Genomic DNA, 18,287 nt, shown 5'->3' on the forward strand with positions numbered 1-18,287 from the left:
CCTTAAGCCTACAACCCCTCTGACTCAAAGGTGAGGGCACTGCCAACTGGACCAAGGCTAACAATGAAGGATGTTTACAGCAATGAAGTGTGGGAGAGGGAGGCTGAACAAACTGGAAGCAGTGGAAAACCTAGGGAGCAGATTTGTAATTATGGAGTAAGTGAAAAGTACAGCACCTTCCAAACCAGCAACCTCGATACCTTGAAGGAGGTGAGTAGCAGATACGACACCACCTCCAAGTTTCTGTCCAAGCCACTCCTTCCTGACATGTAACTATATTGTCGTTCCTTCACAGTCACTGGGTTACAATCAGCAGTGTGAAAGTATCTAGACTGCGCAGACTACAATGTTCAAGAAAGCAGTTCATCATCATCTTCGCTAAAGAAATTTGGAAATGGGCAAGAAGAGTTACCCAAACTCTGTGATGAACGAATAGAGTTCCAGGAACATCTAAGTCATATTCTATATAAACCAATAAGTGCAATACACTGAACGTAAAGTTGAGGCTGTTAAACTAGAAACAAATTCTTACCGTTTCAGAAACTCCTTGAAACAGATTCGGAGTTTGTTGTGGTGTCTGAACAGTTTTGGATCATCAGGAATTTCAGACAAAAATACTTGAGCCACTTCCAAGGGACCCTGCAACAAAAGGCCACAAAACATTAGCATTTCGCATCTGCTGTGTGTTATGTCTTGGTACATCCAGTTGATCACACTGTCTTAGATAGTCTCTCCTTGTACTGTTCAGCTTGTTCCAGTCTGGCTCTGCCCTTTAATGCACCTTTGATTTGCTGGTTATAAGTTATAGTGGTCAGGACCAGGGGCGCAACATGTACCGGGAAATAGAGAAGGCATGTCAGAAAGGCAAGGTCACAGTGATCATGGGAGACTTCAATATGCAGGTGGACTAGGGAAATAATGTTGCTAGTGGATTCAAAGAAAGGGAATTCATGGAATGCTTACAGGATGGCTTTTTGGAACAGCTTGTCATGGAGCCCATAAGGGCGCAGGTTATTCTGGACCTAGTGCTATGTAATGAACCAGACTTTATAAAAAATCTTAAAGTAAGGGAACACTAAGGGAGCAGCGATCATAATATGGTAGAGTTCAGTCTGCAATTTGAAAGAGAGAAGGCAAAATCGGATGAGTGGTGTTACAGTTAAATAAAGGTAATTATGAGGGCATGAGAGAGGAACTGACGAAAATAGACTGGAAGCAGAGCCTAGCGGGGAAGACAGTAGAGCAAAAATGGCAGGAGTTTGTGGGTATAGTTGAGGGCATTGTACAGAGGTTCATCCACAAGAAAAGAAAGATTAGCCAGGGAGGGATTAGACAGCCATGGCTGACAAAGGAAGTCAGGAAATCTATGAAAGAAAAAGAGAGATTCTGTAAAGTGGTCAAGAGCACTGGGAAATCAGAAGATTGGGAAGGCCACAAAAATAAACAGAGGATAACAAAGAGAGAAATAAGGAAGGAGAGGATCGACAATGAAGGTAGGCTAGCCAGTAATATTAGAAATTATAGTAAAAGTTTCTTTCGGTACATAAGAAACAAACAACAGACAAAAGTAGACATTGGGCCACTTCAAACTGATGCTGGAAGCCTAGTGATGGGAGATAAGGAAATAGCAGGAGAACTTAACAAGTACTTTGCGTCAGTCTTCACAGTGGAAGACATGAGTAATATCCCAACAATTAAAGGGAGTCAGGTGGCTGAGTTGAGTATGGTTGCCATTACAAAAGAGAAAGTGCTAGAAAAGCTAAAAGGTCTTAAAATTGATAAATCTCCTGGCCCTGATGGGCTACATCCTAGAGTTCTGAGGGAGGTGGCTGAGGAAATAGCGGAGGTGTTGGTTGAGATCTTTCAAAAGTCATTGGAGGGAAAGTCCTGGATGATTGGAAGATCGCTGTTATAACCCCCTTGTTCAAGAAAGGATCGAGACAAAAGATGGAAAATTATAGGCCAATTAGCCTAACCTCGGTTGTTGGTAAAATTCTAGAATCCATCATTAAGGATGAGGTTTCAAAATTTTGGAAGAGCAGGGTCGGATTAGAACAAGTCAACATGGATTTAGTAAGGGGAGGTCGTACCTGACAAACCTGTTGGAATTCTTTGAAGACGTGACAAGTAGGTTAGACCAGGGAAACCCAGTGGATGTGGTCTATCTAGATTTCCAAAAGGCCTTTGATAAGGTGCCACACGGGAGGCTGCTGAGCAAGGTGAGGGCCCATGGTGTTCGAGGTGAGCTGCTGGGATGGATTGAGGATTGGCTGTCTGACAGAAGGCAGAGAGTTGGGATAAAAGATTCTTTTTCGGAATGGCAGCCGGTGACAAGCGGTGTCCCACAGGGTTCAGTGTTGGGGCCGCAGCTGTTCATGTTATATATTAATGATCTGGATAAAGGGATTGGGGGAATTCTAGCGAAGTTTGCTGATGATACGAAGTTAGGCAGGTAGTACTGAGGAAATGGGGAGGCTGCAGAAGGATCTAGACAGTTTGGGAGAGTGGTCCAAGAAATGGCTGATGGAATTCAATGTGAGCAAATGTGAGGTCTTGCACTTTGGAAAAAAGAATACAAGCATGGACTACTTTCTAAACGGTGAGAAAATCCATAAAGCCAAAGTACAAAGGGATCTGGGAGTGCTAGTCGAGGATTCTCTAAAGGTAAATATGCAGGTTGAGTCTGTGATTAAGAAAGCGAATGCAATGTTGTCACTTATCTCAAGAGGGTTGGAATATAAAAGCACCATTGTGCTACTGAGACTTTATAAAGCTCTGGTTAGGCCCCATTTGGAGTACTGTGTCCAGTTTTGGTACCCACACCTCAGGAAGAACATTCTGGCACTGGAGCGTGTCCAGTGGAGATTCACACGGATGATCCCTGGAATGGTAGGTCTAACATACGAGGACCGGCTGAGGATCCTGGGATTGTATTCATTGGAGTTTAGAAGATTAAGGGGAGACTTAATAGAAACTTACAAGATAATACATGGCTTGGAAAGGGTGGACAGTAGGAAATTATTTCCGTTAGGCGAGGAGACTAGGACCCGTGGACACAGCCTGAGAATTAGAGGGGGTAAATTCAGACCAGAAATGCGGAGACATTTCTTCAGCCAGAGAGTGGTGGGCCTGTGGAATTCATTGCTGCAGAGTGCAGTGGAGGCCGGGACGCTAAATGAAATTCTTGATGTCACAAGGAATTAAGGGCTATGGGGAGAATGCGGGTAAGTGGAGTTGAAATGCCCATCAGCCATGATTGAATGGCGGAGTGGACTCGATGGGCCAAATGGCCATACTTCCACTCCTATGTCTTATGGTCTTATAGTGGGTGGCACGGTGGCACAGTGGTTAGCACTGCTGCCTCACAATGCCAGAGACCCGGGTTCAATTTCTGCCTCAGGCGACAGACTGTGTGGAGTTTGCACAGTCTACCTGTGTCTGCGTGGGTTTCCTACGGATGCTCCGGTTTCCTCCCACAGTCCAAAAATGTACAGGTTAGGTGAATTGGCCATGCTAAATTGCCTGTATTGCAGGGGTAAATGTGGGGGAGTGGGTCTGGGTGGGTGCGCTTCGGCAGGTCGGTGTGGACTTGTTGGGTCGAAGTAATCTAAACTAATCTAAAAAAAATTTACATCAGAGGACTCAGAAATTCTAAACCATGCCAATGTTAGTAATATAAATATAAACACAAGCTTGGCATCATAGTGGAGGTGCTGGGAATTACAGTGGACCCAAACTATGCTCCATCTTAAAGAACATCTTTTTCCCACTTTCCCACAAACTTGCCATTACGAGAGACATGCCTGTGGATACCTCTACATAAAGATTGTAAGATGATATGGATTATGATAAGGGATTTCTTCTATGGATGTAGGTTTGCTCGCTGAGCTGGAAGGTTCATTTCCAGAAGGTAACATCTTCAGTGGGTCTCTGGGCGAAGCACTGCTGATAATTCCTGCTTTCTATTTATATGTTTGGGTTTCTTTAGGTTGGTGATGTCATTTCCTGTGGTGATGTAATGTCCTGTTCTTTTTCTCAGGGGGTGGTAGATGGGGTCTAACTCGATGTGTTTGTTGATAGAGTTCCGGTTGGAATGCCATGCTTCTAGGAATTCTCGTGTGTGTCTCTGTTTGGCTTGTCCTAGGATGGATGTGTTGTCCCAGTCGAAGTGGTGTCCTTCCTTATCTGTATGTGAGGATACTAGTGAGAGAGGGTCATGTTGTTTTGTGGCTAGTTGATGTTCGTGTATCCTGGTGGCTAGTTTTCTGCCTGTTTGTCCAATGTAGTGTTTGTTACAGTTCTTGCACGGTATTTTGTAAATGACATTAGTTTTGCTTGTTGTCTGTGTAGGGTCTTTTGTCACTGAAGATGTTACCCAGTAGGGAGACGAAACGTCTGGAAATAAACCTTCCAGCTCTGTGAGCAAACCTACATCCAGAACCTCAACCTGAGCTACAAATCTTCTCAAAACTTGTCACTCCTGCCCGGACCAATGCACAAACCTGGTTGACAGTGGTGCCCACAGAGCCCTGCAGCACCATCTGTAACAGCTTCATGTTGGGTGGGTCTACACTTGTTGCCTTTGCCAGCTCATGTGTCTTCTTTTGCATGTCCTCAATCACAGCTTCGATCGGTCTCAGGCTAATCTGCAAAACACAGATTATTAACTAGAATCGAATAGAGCAGTGGCATAGAGAAAGAGAGTCAGAGAGAGTTTGAGTTCTGGCAAACTGGCAGAAAATTCAGCTGAATGACCCCAACCAGTTCTTTGTATTTATATCCCCGATCTGACATTCTCATTCCCACTGTGTAATCCCACACCGACCTTCCGAAGAGCATCCCACACAGACCCATTCCCCTACATTTACATCTTCACCTAACACTACGGGCAACTTAGCATGTCCAATTCACCTGATCTGCACATCTTTGGACTGTGGGAGGGAACGGGAGCACCCGGATTAAACCCACGCAGACACGGGGAGAATGTGCAAACTCCACACAGACAGTTGCCCAAGGTGGGAATTGAACCCAGGTCTCTGGCGCTGTGAGGCAATAGTGCTAACCACTGAGCCACCACGCTGCCCATAAAAGTACCGCTGGTTCTACATAACAGTGGATATGTATGAGCCCATTCTTTCAATGAACACAAATCCTATCAAACACCATCCGAATGAACAGGATATTCTGGGCAGTATAGGGTAAAGCTCACCAGTTATGGTTGTTTTACTTACAAGCTAGTTAGTTTTAATTACTTAAACTCCAGCAGGATTTCTAAAGACACTTTTTTTGGCTGTTGCTAACTTTGGTTGGAAAAGGGATTGTTTTGTAACCTTTGAATGTATTAAAATCTTCTACCCACATACATTCAACTTTAATTGTGTCTTTTAAAGAGGTATCACATGTAAGGGTAGTACAGTATTGGTCCATGGATTCTGCCTAAGTTTGGGCTGATATTTATGGCTCAACCAAACCAGATTAGCTGGTTATCAAAGTGCAGTTGGTCAAGTGGAAAGGGGGCAAGTGGGAGAGTAAAGATTAAACAGACGCAATATAATGTACTTGCTACTCTGGACTTCACAGAAATGAACCTTGCAAAACACTTCCCAGTTTTTTTGGGAGGGGTGATGTGAAGAGAGCCTGAACAGCAAGTACACACTAGCCTTATCCATTAGACCTCAGGCCCCCACAGGTGCATTTAAGAACCTAGTTGGCAAGGAGTCCAATAATTCAGGCATCTAAAAAGTGCCTGTTTGCTGTTTGACAACAGTTGCACCATCAATGTAGATGTCAGCCTGAACTTCACTAGCTCAAAATATGTTGCAAACCATGGATCAGTATTCCACCTACACTTAACACCTCTCTTTAAAAAGACAATTGAAGCTTGTGCTATTTAACTGGTCCCGCTGGCAAGTTGGCACGGAGGGAGATGAATTCTCTTTAGTGACAATAATCATCTTCTATCATGATCAACATATTTGTTTTAAATCACTGTCTACCAGAGCAGCTTTGTTGCTCAGACCAACAGACTATGCTAACTGGATTAGCAGTGATAAGTGCAGAGTCTGGAAGAAATCAAGTTCAACAGAGAAGTACTTCAGTTATCTCTGTGACTGAAAAATTTTGGGACCAGATTCTGCAAGCAGTATGGCTGAAGGAACTAGCAGCTACTCTGAAAGGAGTACAGTTTCTGCCCTATTCTTGCTCTGCTCCTGGAAGAATAATTTAACGCTTCCTTGGGCTTCCCAGCTTGTCTCACAATGAAGGTGGGTTTGCAGACTGCAGCTTGCACATTCTGACCAGTTCTATCCTTATATGAGAATCAGGTCCTTCTGATGGGCATATGATCCTGATTTGCATTTTTAAAGGGGTGCATTGCTTGTAAGAGGCAGGTGCTTGATCCTTCTGGTCTGTTTGAGAATGCACTGTTTGTTGGTGTTCATGACATGGAAAATCCACTGACCCCATTTGGAGGTGGTCACAAATAAAGTCAAACACTGAAACAAACACAGAATGCTGAAGAAACTCAGCAGATCTGGCAACACCTGTGGAAAGAGGTTAACATTCTATCCAACACTGGCAGAGATACTAGATACAAGTGAACATTTCCTGAGTAGCTGCACCATATTTCTATGCTGAACTTTTAGGATTTCTGTTTGAACCAACTCTCTTTCCTCCTTTAAGAATCTCTTTAAACTTAGCTCAATCCAAATTTTTGTTCCCCTATCCCAATGTCTCTTTCTTTGGCACAGTGTCAATTTTTCTTTCACTGTGCTCCTGTGAAGTACTTTGGGACATTTTACCATGTTCAAATAAATACACACACTTACATACACATAAACTGTGTTCCAAGTACTACAAGTACTAACATGTAGATGAAGACACAAATAAATAGTACAAATAAACACAAATAAAACACATTCATATAATCACATATCCACAAATATACAAAAAAAAAGACACATGAACACACAATTATTTTGTTTCTGGTTTGAAATGTATGATTCCCTAATATTCACTTGATATTCAGTTTCTTAGTTACAGAATATTTATATCCGCCCAATAATATTCATGCAATTACTGTTTTACATTTTGTACAATCTTTGCTCCAGGAACTGGTTTGCTGCTATATCTGGTGCAATCTACCAGTCAAGGTCCATATAGTAATATTTTACAGAAAAACTTGAAGTCCCTTCATTAAAATATCATTTTTACTATCTATCTGACATCTTGTTGCATGGCCTGATTAATGCTTCAATAAATTGTATATGAATTTATATTGTACAGTGTCACATTTAAAGATCAAGATGTGCCTCACAAGCAATTTTTTGGTTTGAGTTGTCTTGCCTGGCATTGTGGTAAACACTTCAAACAATACTGGTTAGCTCAGTTGCCTGGGTGGCTGGTTTGCTGATGTAAAGTGACACCATCAATGTGGGTTCAATTTGTGCACCAGCTGAATTTACCATGAAGGAGTCTTCTTCTCAATCTCTCCCTTCACCTGAGGTGTGGTAAACCTCATGTCAAATCATCACTGGTTGTCTCTCTCTAATGAGAGAGCAGCCTTCTGGGACTATAGTGACTTCACCTTGACACAGTAAGATCCAATATATAGCAATAGAATTTGATGGGATTGGGTTTAGGTTCCTCCTCCAATCCTGCCATGGGTTCTTCAGAATCTACTTGGATCATAGATAGAAGCTTTAATGTCTCATGGTAAAGTTGCCATCTGAACAATGTAGCACTCCAACTGGAATGCCAATCTTATTGTTACCTCAAGTTCTGGCGTGATTGGGAATTCATTTCAGAGATTTGGGACAAAGGGTATACTCTTTTATTGCTAAGAGTGACTAGTGATGTTCCATATGGTTTTACACTGGATTCTCAGATTTTTATCAAATTTATCAAAGATTTGGTGAATGGGTTAGAGTTATAGTTCCACAGTTGCAGAAGGCACTATGTTGAAATATAGATGGCAGTAAAATGTTACAGATTCAATGAGTGAACAAATTTAGAAATGGCATTTAGTGTGGAAAGATATGAGATAATTCACTTTGGATCCAATAATAACAAGTTAGAGTATTTTCTAAACAGTGGGAAACTCCTCAGGGGCAAAATAATTTATGTGTTCCTGTACATAAAGCGGGTGTGTACATATAAAATACAATCAAACAGTCCAATGGAAAGTTGGCTTTTATGAAAGGAGGACAGGATACAAAGGGAGGTAAGGACACAGGACACAGTGGCCTTGGAGGACAGATAGAGTGACCAAACAGAATGGTACCAGCATTTAAATTATCAATGCAAGTTGCATAAACTTGGCTTGTATTCCTTTGAGGAAAGCAAACTAAGTATTTAAAGGTTTAAAAGGGTTGATTGGGTAGCTATAGATAAATTGTTTCCTTTGGTGTGAGAATCCAGAACAAAGGGGATCACATAAAATTAGAACAAGGAAGTTTGGGAAAATCAGAGATTACTTCATCACTTCAAGTGTAGTAGATGTCTAGAACTCTCCCAAAATGCTGGCTGTTGGGTCAACCGTATCTCGTAAGTCTCAGATTGCTAGATTTTTGCAAGGGAAGGGTATCAAGGTAAATGAAGCAGTTCTGTAACTTTGTAACTGAATGGTAGAACAGGCTTGAGGGGCTGAATGATCTACTACTGTCCCTATGAGTAGAACTCAAATTCACATGCTATCTGACTTAAATGCAGAGAGCATTAACAACAATAATAACTTTTATTTATATCTTTTACATCATAAACCATGCCAAGACACTTTACAACAGCAGTTCAAAGCAACATTAGTCATGGAGACACAGAAACAATGTTCAATCAAATGCCCAAAAGCCAGGCAGGTTTTCAGGGACATCTGGAAGAAGGAAAGTGAGATAGGAAGATGGAGAGATTCGGGAGAAAAATTCCAGAACCATGGGCCCAGCAAGCAATTGGAATCTTAGATCAGTTCAGGGTTGGGTCATATTGGGGGATATTAAAGAGAGGTGAAGACAAGAAGGGACTTGACAACAGGATGAAAATTTTACAATCAAGACATTGCCTGAGTTTGAGCTGATGTAGATCAACAAACACAAGGGTAATTAGTGAATGAAACTTAGTGCAAATAAAGATAAAGGCAGCAAAATTTTGAAAGGCCTTAAGATTATGGAAGACAGAATTTGGGAAACTTTCCAAGAGCACATTTGAATAGTCACATCTAAAGGTAACAAAGACTGATGAGCTGAGACAGGAGTGAAGTTAAGCAACATTCCGAGGTGTAAACAATGATGGTGCAGATTCATTCATGGCACGTGGGCCTTGCTACCTGGGCCAGCACTTCAGGCCCATCCCTAGTTGCTCTTGAGAGGATGGTAGGGAGCTGCTTCTGGTACTGCTGTAGTTGATTAACTGTAGGTACACTGTGCTTGGAAGCTCATCATGGTGTTGGATATGACACCAAAGTTATGAACAACCTGGTTTAGCCTCAGACTGCTGCCGTGTAGTGGGATGGAGTCTGCAGCTGGGGAATGGAGTCTGGAGAAGGGATTCAAAATTGTAGTTTCAGTCTATCCAGTATTTACTTGGAAAAAACTTCTGCTCAACTTGCACTGGATCAGATAATCAATCCGACTATTGGTGACAGTGGAGGAGTTGAGGAAGGTGGTGATTAAGAAGAACTGAGAAAACTAACGTGTAAACTAACACTGGGCTTTCAGATAATGTTGTCAAGTTGCAGTATGTGGATGAAAAATAAGAATGGCGGGGAGCAAGCGTAGAACCGGGGGGAGCTCCAAAAGTAACAGTGCAGGAGAGGAAAGAAATCCATTGGAACTGATATCTTGCTACAATTCGATAGATAAGGTCAGAAAGAGGTGAGAGCAGTTACAGCCAGCTGAACAACAGCAGACAGGCTACGGAGGAGGATGGAGTGCATGAACCATGTCAAAGATCGCAGACAAGTCAAGGAGAGAACACTTCTCTATGGCCTATTAACATTGGGACATTAATACATTGGCTGAGTAGAAATTAGACCAGAGGAATTCGAAGAGGGAGTTCCAGGGAAGGTGGCCATGGACAACACTATTAAGGAGGGTTAAGCGAGGTTGGAGATAAGGTGGTAATTTGCAACTGACAACAAATTGAGCCAATCTGATACTTTTGTGTTGCATGTTAAACAGAGTCCAGGTCCACGCTTTTGGTGAGAACTTTATTCCAGTTAATTGCTCTCCATCAAGTTCATAGCCCACTGATTACTAGCTCCCATTATTCATCCAACCAATTCAATTAACCGTTAATTAAAGTATCCATCCCTTTTTTTCATTGAGTCTCAGGCAGTCCTATAGACAATATTGGATGATAACATTGGAAGCCTTGAGACTGATCACCTCACCTCCTGCCTCTCTATGACACTAATCCTCGTCTTGATGTATGGGAAAGCATGCAGGGTTGTCAGAATGGTTTTACGTTTATACTGCTGGCTGAGCTCTCCATGTGCCCGGCCATTCAACGTGTACGGTGTGCTGTAGATGAACCTCCGCAAGTTCGAATTCCTCTCATAGTAGCTGACTCGGTTTTTCAGTTCGTATTCCTCAAAGTAAGGCTCAACGTAAGTTATCTGTAGGTAGGCCTTCAAAGGAGACACAATGGCAACAGTTTAATCATCTCTTAGAAATTCCTTCCTGACAGAGCTACAGAATATGGAGCAGGAGCAGAATACTTGGCTGATTTTATTCCTTTCTGCCTGACCACCTTGCCCATCCTACAAATACAGGAGAAGCTGTGACATTCGGCTCTGTATGGCTAAGTTTACCCTTGTCCTGACCAATGAAACCAGAGGAATAGAAATTAAACACTTCCATACATGATGTGCTGGATTGGGTGGACAAAGTCAGAGGTCACATGACACCAGGTTGTAGTCCAACAGGTTTATCTGATATCATACACTTTCGGAGCACTGCCCCTTCCTCAGAGCTCTGAAAGCTTGTGATTTCAAGTAAACCTGGTGGGCTATAACCTGGTGTTACGTCACTCTGTCCTTGACATCCCAAACACAAAGCTCCTAATGGATCTTGAAATCTTAGTCACTCCATTCCATACATTCATAACATTGTATTACCCAGCTTTGACTCTACATAACCCATCCTCACAGTGCCACTGCTCCATCCCCAGACCATCCCTCACACTATTATATTGCCTCTTCTGTATCCCCCCCACATGCCTCAAGATGTCCATAGGATCTGTGATTTTATGGCTTAGCCATCAGAATTAAATTTCTGACAGCTGCAAACTCACCTTGCTGGGATTCAGATTTCCTTTCTTCACAAGTGATGATTCTTTGATAATTTCTACTTGATCTTTTCCAAACTGCTTCTTGTAAAATTCCTGCAACAAATGTTCAGATTGATTTAAGACTTAACGACAAAGGAGGCTTAAAAAAAAGAAAGAATTGATTAATATGTAAATCCCAGAACTTCTTTCAAGTCACAGTCCTGAGATAACTGAAGGTTTTATACAGAAATGACATCTCAGCCCAGACAATAGACATATTAATCAATTGAAACTTCCACCCCATTTTGAGTGATTAAAGACTTGACAGCGATCTAGGTTTGTTCAATACATTGCATCAGATGTATGACACTCTGATCTTTTACTATTAATTCTGTGTCCTATGATCCTGCCCCACTAGTTACATGAGGAAGGAACAGCACTCCAAAAGCTTCCAAGTAAACCTGTTGGACTATAACCTGGTGTAGTATGATTTTTGACTCTGTCAACCCCTAGCAGTGAGAGACCTGAACATTGTACCATAATCATAGCCCAGGAACTCCAGCAAGGGCAGAATGTTCACTCAGAGAACAAGATGGCAGATAACATCTTTTCCTGGACAGCTGAATTTGAGGAAGAATGCCAATACCATGGGGTTTAGGGTTTATATACAGCATATCAGATTCCGGGCGGCATAGTGGTTAGCACTGCTGCCTCACAGCGCCAGAGACCCGGGTTCAATTCCCGCCTCAGGCGACTGACTGTGTGGAGTTTGCACGTTCTCCCCGTGTCTGCGTGGGTTTCCTCCAGGTGCTCCGGTTTCCTCCCACAGTCCAAAGATGTGCAGTGAATTGGCTAGTGTTAGGTAAGGGGTAAATGTAGGGGTATGGGTGGGTTGTGGGTCCTTCAGCAGGTCGGTGTGGACTAGTTGGGCCGAAGGGCCTGTTTCCACACTGTAAGTAATCTAATCTAATCTAAAAAACATCACAACCAGTTTGGTGAGAATGAAGGAAATCCAGGAGCTACTAAATTGTAAGCACAAGGCATTTCCGAACTGGAAACCCCAACTGGTAAATGAAGGCTTAGGTCCAATAATAGGTATGACCTAAACAACAGATAATGGGTATAAAGAGTGCAGGAAATGCAGCCACATATCCACAGCGTAGCTCAGACCAGCTGCAGCCCAAGCACTGACCCCAAAGTTTCAAACAATGGGGTAGTTCTCATCAATGATTTACCCTTGATGCAGTGTCCCCAACCAGACCCGCTTAGCACCATCTTAGCACAGCTCCAACATGACCCTCCAACGCGTGTACATATTCAGAGGTTGAGCTCCATTAGTGGATTGACAATAGTATCTGAGAGAATAGGCCATAGGTTAAACATTCAGAGACAAAGGCCCTCTACCAGTCTGCTCCCATCATAACACTGCCCTTCAACATTCAAGATCCAAGGCCAGTCACTGGTCCATGTGGATGATGTCTCTAAATTTGGGAGTCTACCCTCAATGAAGTCAGATATCAACAATGTAATAACCACAGAAAGTGCTGGAGAAACTCAGCAGGTCTAGCAGCAACCCTTGGAGTCAGACACAGAGTTAATCTTTCAAATCTGAATTCAATACAACTCTTGTTCAGAACTCAGTGAGATTTAACATTGCTTCCAGTAGCTAGTGCTCTCTGAGGAACAGAATATTTGATGGCAAGGACTTCAAACCTGGCACCAGCTTTATGATCTACAGGGCAGCAGTAAATACTTGTCCTCTTGTAACCATTGGACATATGGGCAATGTGTGGCAGACATCTCAAATCCTTTGAAAAGAGACCATCAGCATTGTCTGTAAAATCCTGCAAATCCCCTGACAGAATAGATATTTCAATAACAGTGTCATCTGTCAGACCCACCTTTTCAGCATCGAGGAACTGGTTATAGTCAGTGACATTGAGTGGGCCACATTACCTGTATGCATCCACGTCCCATCAAAGAATCAAGGGGCCACCCCTTGGCTGCCATGCCCATAGGTCCTGGGGAGTGTTGCTGAACATAGAGACCTTGGAGTGCATGTTCATAGTCCCTTAAAAGTGGAGTCGTAGGTAGATAGGATAGTGAGGAAGGCGTTTGGTGTGCTTTCCTTTATTGGTCAGAGCATTGAGTATAGAAGTTGTAGGAGGTCATACTGCGGCTGTACAGGACGTTGGTTCGGCCATTTTTGGAATATTGTGTGCAATTCTGGACACCTTGCTGTAGGAAGGATATTGTGAAACTTGAAAGGGTTCAGAAAATATTTTACAAGGATGTTGCCAGGCTTGGAGGATTTGAGCTACAGGGAGAGGCTGAATAGGCTGGGGCTGTTTTCCCTGGAGCGTCAGAGGCTGAGGAGTGACCTATAGAGGTTGAAAAATCATAAGAGCCATGGATAGGGGAAACAGACAAGGTCTTTTTGCTGGGGTGGGGGGGGGTGGGTCCAGAACTAGACAGTATTGGTTTAGGGTGAGAGGATAAAAACTTAAAAGGGACCTAAGGGGCAACTTTTTCACAGAGGGTGGTGCATGCATGGAATGTGCTGCCAGAGGAAGTGATGGTGGCTGGTATAATTGCAACATTTAAAAGGCATCTGGATGGGTATACAAATAGGAAGGGTTTAGAGAGATAATGAGCCAAGTGCTGGCAAATAGGACTAGATTAATTTAGGATATCTGATGGTCATGGACGAGTTGGTCCGAAGATTCTGTTTCCGTACTGTACACCTCTATGGCTCTATGACTGACTTTGCACGGACATGTGATGGGTCCCAAGGTGCCTCCCTGGTCTGTGAGACTCACAACCACACCAGATACCATCCAAATCCCAGCCAGAAAATTTGTATTATTTAGAAATGACGAGCACTGCAATATTAAAATAGGGAATATTTTGCAGAAACTTTCTGTAGAGACGCAGTGACTCAGTGCTACAAAGGTGTCTCTGCCACAGAGAGCAGGAACAGTTTGGATACCGTTATGACACGGGGTAAACCCCCTGCTAACTTAAACCAGCAACACAGAAAAGATTAATCACGTACGGTAATCTGTGAAAATTTGACAGACCAAGAACTAGTTAAAGTAAAAAGTAACAATTTTATTTTTTAAAAATATAATAGTGAATGATTAACTAACATCTACTTCCAACTCCTTCCTCTAACCTAGCGTTTAGTTTCCCTTTTATAAATACTAGTCTGATAAAACCCCTGATTAAGATTTACCAAAGTTAAAATTTCAAAACCAGTCAGCTATCGAATCTTCTCTTGGCATCTTCCTCTGTAGATTTTCTTCTTCTGAGGGATTTCTGTTTCATAGGTCACTGATTGATAAAGGTACCTTTAGGAGAGCTATTTCACGGGCAGTCTGTACATGCTGGTGGCTTGGCAGTTCTCCCTCAGGTTTTCTCAGTCTTATACCCCCAAAGCATTAGAATGTGTCATTGACTTTTAAGATTGTGAATATAATGAATTCAAACTTGACTGGAGTTTGGTAGTTTTGGGGTATAATTTAAACTGATTGGCCGAATTTGAATTTGTTTTGTCGCCTCCAGGCAACCCAGCTAATCTAGCTGTTCGACCAAATGTTACAGTATTACCTTGTTTAGAACATCTGGTGCTGTGTCAGGTAGTTCTGCTAGCTTTTAACTCTCTTAAAGATACAGTACCCCTTACACCTTCGTAACAATGTGCATTTCATTTCTCTGGGAGATTGTTACCACGTTCTTGAGTTGCTGCATTATGATCTGTGACTGAAAGATCTATTACCTGTAACCTGGCAGAGATTTCCACAAGATTCGTGATCCCTGGCTCCTTATAGATATATTCCTTCCCATTCAACTCTCCAAACAGCGACCCGTAGAATCCCACACGGAAAAATGTTCCAAACAATCTCTTACTATCCTAAAAACAAATCATTAAAAAGAGGGGGAAGTTTTTCATAAAAAGGCAAGAATTTGTCATTGCAAAGAACAGATTTGTCTCCAGCTGTTTGTTAAAAGACCATCACAGATCTCGGTGTGGAAAGTTTAATGAAGCCAACATACCAGTTTTTTCAGGATACAGTGCAGCATTGAGTTTCACTTTAACTATAGCCCAACATCATTTTCCCATTCCAACTGCAATTTTGCCAGTAATTTCTGTTTTTGTTTCACTTCCCTAAACACTGAGTATTCTCTCTATCCATTCAGCTCTTGCACTAAGTTCAACACCCCTCTAGAGACTGCTGGAACCATGTTCCAGGGTTCCATTCACCAAACAGACTCCAATAGAGGGAAGTTTTTCTGCCCCTCACCCCCATGTCAAATAGGCCCTGTGTAAAAGGAATTCACTTTGTGCCAACTCACCACCTTTTCCACGCATTGTTCTACTTCCAGCAATGATGCAAATCACTTTTTCTATAATGCTCAGGTTTAAGCCCTACAGTGGTCACAAAAAGGTGCTCATCTGCCAATGTCGGTCAAATAACATTCTTCCTAGTGAATATTGGCAGAGCATCCATTTTTGGAACGCATCATTACTGACCTAACCCAAAATACATACTTGTCTTGAATTGGGATCTAAAACAGAAAGCTTGCCTGATTTTTTCTATCCCACCCAGATAGGCTGAAGGATAATGGCCTGACCAGAACTGCTAATCATTCCATCCTAAAGCCTGATTATTTGCTCTTAGCAATTCTGAGGGACCTCACTGAGGAGCTTGCGCTGATTTTCCACAAATCGCACAACATGTTCACCAAAGAAGTTATAGAAAAATAGTCAAATTTCTCAGAGACCACCAGTCAGTCAGGGTCAGCGGGAAAAGAATGGTCTGCTTATAGCATGAGCTAAATAGCTGGCATACAACAATAACACCAGTGCCTCTGGACATGTAGCTACCTGGCCCCTTACATTGAATCGGGGTGATACTCACAGACTGGCACAAGAGAAGAATTTACCTTATTCAGGATCAGATCAAATGTCTCCTTGAGATTCCCATGGATAGCTGATAATTTCTTAATATTCCGATAAAATTCAGCAATTGGAACTATGATCTTGTAAATTTCATAAACAGCTTCATAATATTCCGCCTTAAATTCAAAAGGAAGTTTTTAATGAATAAAACAGATGCAACACATCGAAGATATGAATACAACATATCCTAGCAACAGTCTTGTATTTAAAACGTGAATCTAATGTTTCACAGCTTACAATGTGAGAAATCAAACAGGAGATATTCTCAAATAAATATGTACAGACATGAAAGAAAAGTCTGTCCACCCAACGAGCCATTGACAGATCATCAGAGTTTGTAACAGGGACAGTGGCTATTCTTGCCTGGGTTGGTTTTTGCTCGAGTGTCAATCAACCACAGGATAGGTACAGCACAGACTAGATATACTACAAAACCTCTTTGATATGATATCAAACTCTTCTAGATCCCTGTATCAAGGATCATAGATATTTTCGATAAGCCTGTTCAGGTGCTTTTGAACAGGTGGGAGGTGAATGTTCTGGCCTCAAAGGTAGGGATACTACAACTGCACCATTAAAGACCCCTACTTTTAGGCCATCACCTCCCCATCACAATTTATGTATGGAGTAAAACTTCCTTGTCACTGCCTCATCAAGTAATCACAGGCATTGGTTAGTACAGTGTTTAGTTCCTTCTACACTGTCCACCAAATAGTCCTCATGGCTGGGTACCCAAGTGGAAAGAGACAATGGGTGAGAGTATTATGCAGATGGAATTACATTTGCCACTTGATATTCAGCAGGATTGAAGTCAGTGGGGTTCAATAATGGACATAGTCTATGAACAGATGATGTGGAGGTGCCAATGTTGGACTGGGGTGAACAAAGTTAAAAATCACACAACAGGTTATGGTCCAACAGGTTTATTTGGAAGCACTCGCTTTCGAAGATGGTTAGCAACCACCTGATGAAGAAGCAGCGCTTCGAAAGCTAGTGCTTCCACATATACCTGTTGGAGTATAACTTGGTGCTGTGTGATTTTTAACTTTGTAAAAACAGAGTGATGAGTTATGGTCTGTTTCACATCCCTTTCACCTTCACTCAGTCTGAAATAACAGGACAGAGTCCCTCGATGATCCCATTAGAGGATCCTCCACTGCTGCTCTCTAAGTTGTGAGCTGCATTGCTGACTTTGGGAGCTTGTATACACATTCCAAGTTTTAGTAAACACCTCCATTTGCTGGCCAAAATATCTTTCATAATCCATTTCTCCTGTTCTTATTCAAATATGAGTATAGGGTAGAGATTCAAGGCCATTTTTTGCAAGCTGTACTGCCAGTGGCAGTAATAAATGCCAGAAAAGTTGAAAGTGCTCTCAACCAGGTAATCTGTCTTCCAAACTGATCCCAAAAAGGCAGCTCATCACCACCTTCTCAGGGTCAATTAGGGATGGACAATAAATGACGATCTAATCAGAGAATTCCACAGCTTCTGAATTAATAAAAAATATCTCCAATCTGTGCACCTCTTTCAAGTAAGAGCTGGTGTGGGAATCGAGAATCACAAAACGTAACCCTCGTTAGATCGCTCAGCCCTACTATCACATAATTGGACAAAGATTGAACACATACTTTGTTGAAGAGCTCAACTGCTTCATCCAGTAACTCCAGGAGACCCTCTTCACTGAAGGAGTTTCCAGAGCAAATGCCCTCCTTTTCCATGGAAAAGACCTCATCACACACCAAAGATTCCTCCAAGACATTGATGGAAATTTTCTGGTGAAGAAAGAAGATTGGAAATCAATTGGCAGTCGCCAATCTGAGACAATTGATGACCAGCCGCCAGTCAGGGACTAACAAGCAGCCAGTGTTCAGATGCTGGAGATTTTTCTACTCTCGACATCTTACAGTGAAAAATGTGTTCACAAATTATTCTTTAAATAATGTCAAATATTTAAAATGCAAGAATCTGTGGAATTACAAATGAATTAACAAATTAAAGACAGGATACTCAATTATCTCTTATTCATCGAGTTTTGAGGTGAGGAATAAGCTCAACCCTGGTC

General features: G+C 42.2%; 1 protein-coding gene across 3 annotated transcripts in view; it reads right to left on the reverse strand.

Moving 5' to 3' along the window:
• Nucleotides 1-18,287, reverse strand: part of LOC132828852 (dedicator of cytokinesis protein 7-like) — a 206,242-nt gene that overhangs the window by 7,689 nt on the left and 180,266 nt on the right. For 2 of the 3 annotated variants that reach the window (XM_060846007.1, XM_060846006.1), the window contains exons 39-45: nt 17,854-17,997; nt 16,207-16,338; nt 15,038-15,172; nt 11,284-11,373; nt 10,382-10,618; nt 4,503-4,646; nt 533-639 (exon numbers count right to left, since the gene is read on the reverse strand). In XM_060846007.1, coding sequence (XP_060701990.1) covers nt 533-639; nt 4,503-4,646; nt 10,382-10,618; nt 11,284-11,373; nt 15,038-15,172; nt 16,207-16,338; nt 17,854-17,997 — 989 coding nt within the window. Of the gene's footprint in view, nt 1-532; nt 640-4,502; nt 4,647-10,381; nt 10,619-11,283; nt 11,374-15,037; nt 15,173-16,206; nt 16,339-17,853; nt 17,998-18,287 lie in introns of those variants that run through there. The other variant, XM_060846009.1, reaches the window with a different exon arrangement.

Source organism: Hemiscyllium ocellatum, chromosome 28 (genome assembly GCF_020745735.1).
Source record: "Hemiscyllium ocellatum isolate sHemOce1 chromosome 28, sHemOce1.pat.X.cur, whole genome shotgun sequence".
In the NCBI taxonomy this organism is placed as follows: Eukaryota; Metazoa; Chordata; class Chondrichthyes; order Orectolobiformes; family Hemiscylliidae; genus Hemiscyllium; species Hemiscyllium ocellatum.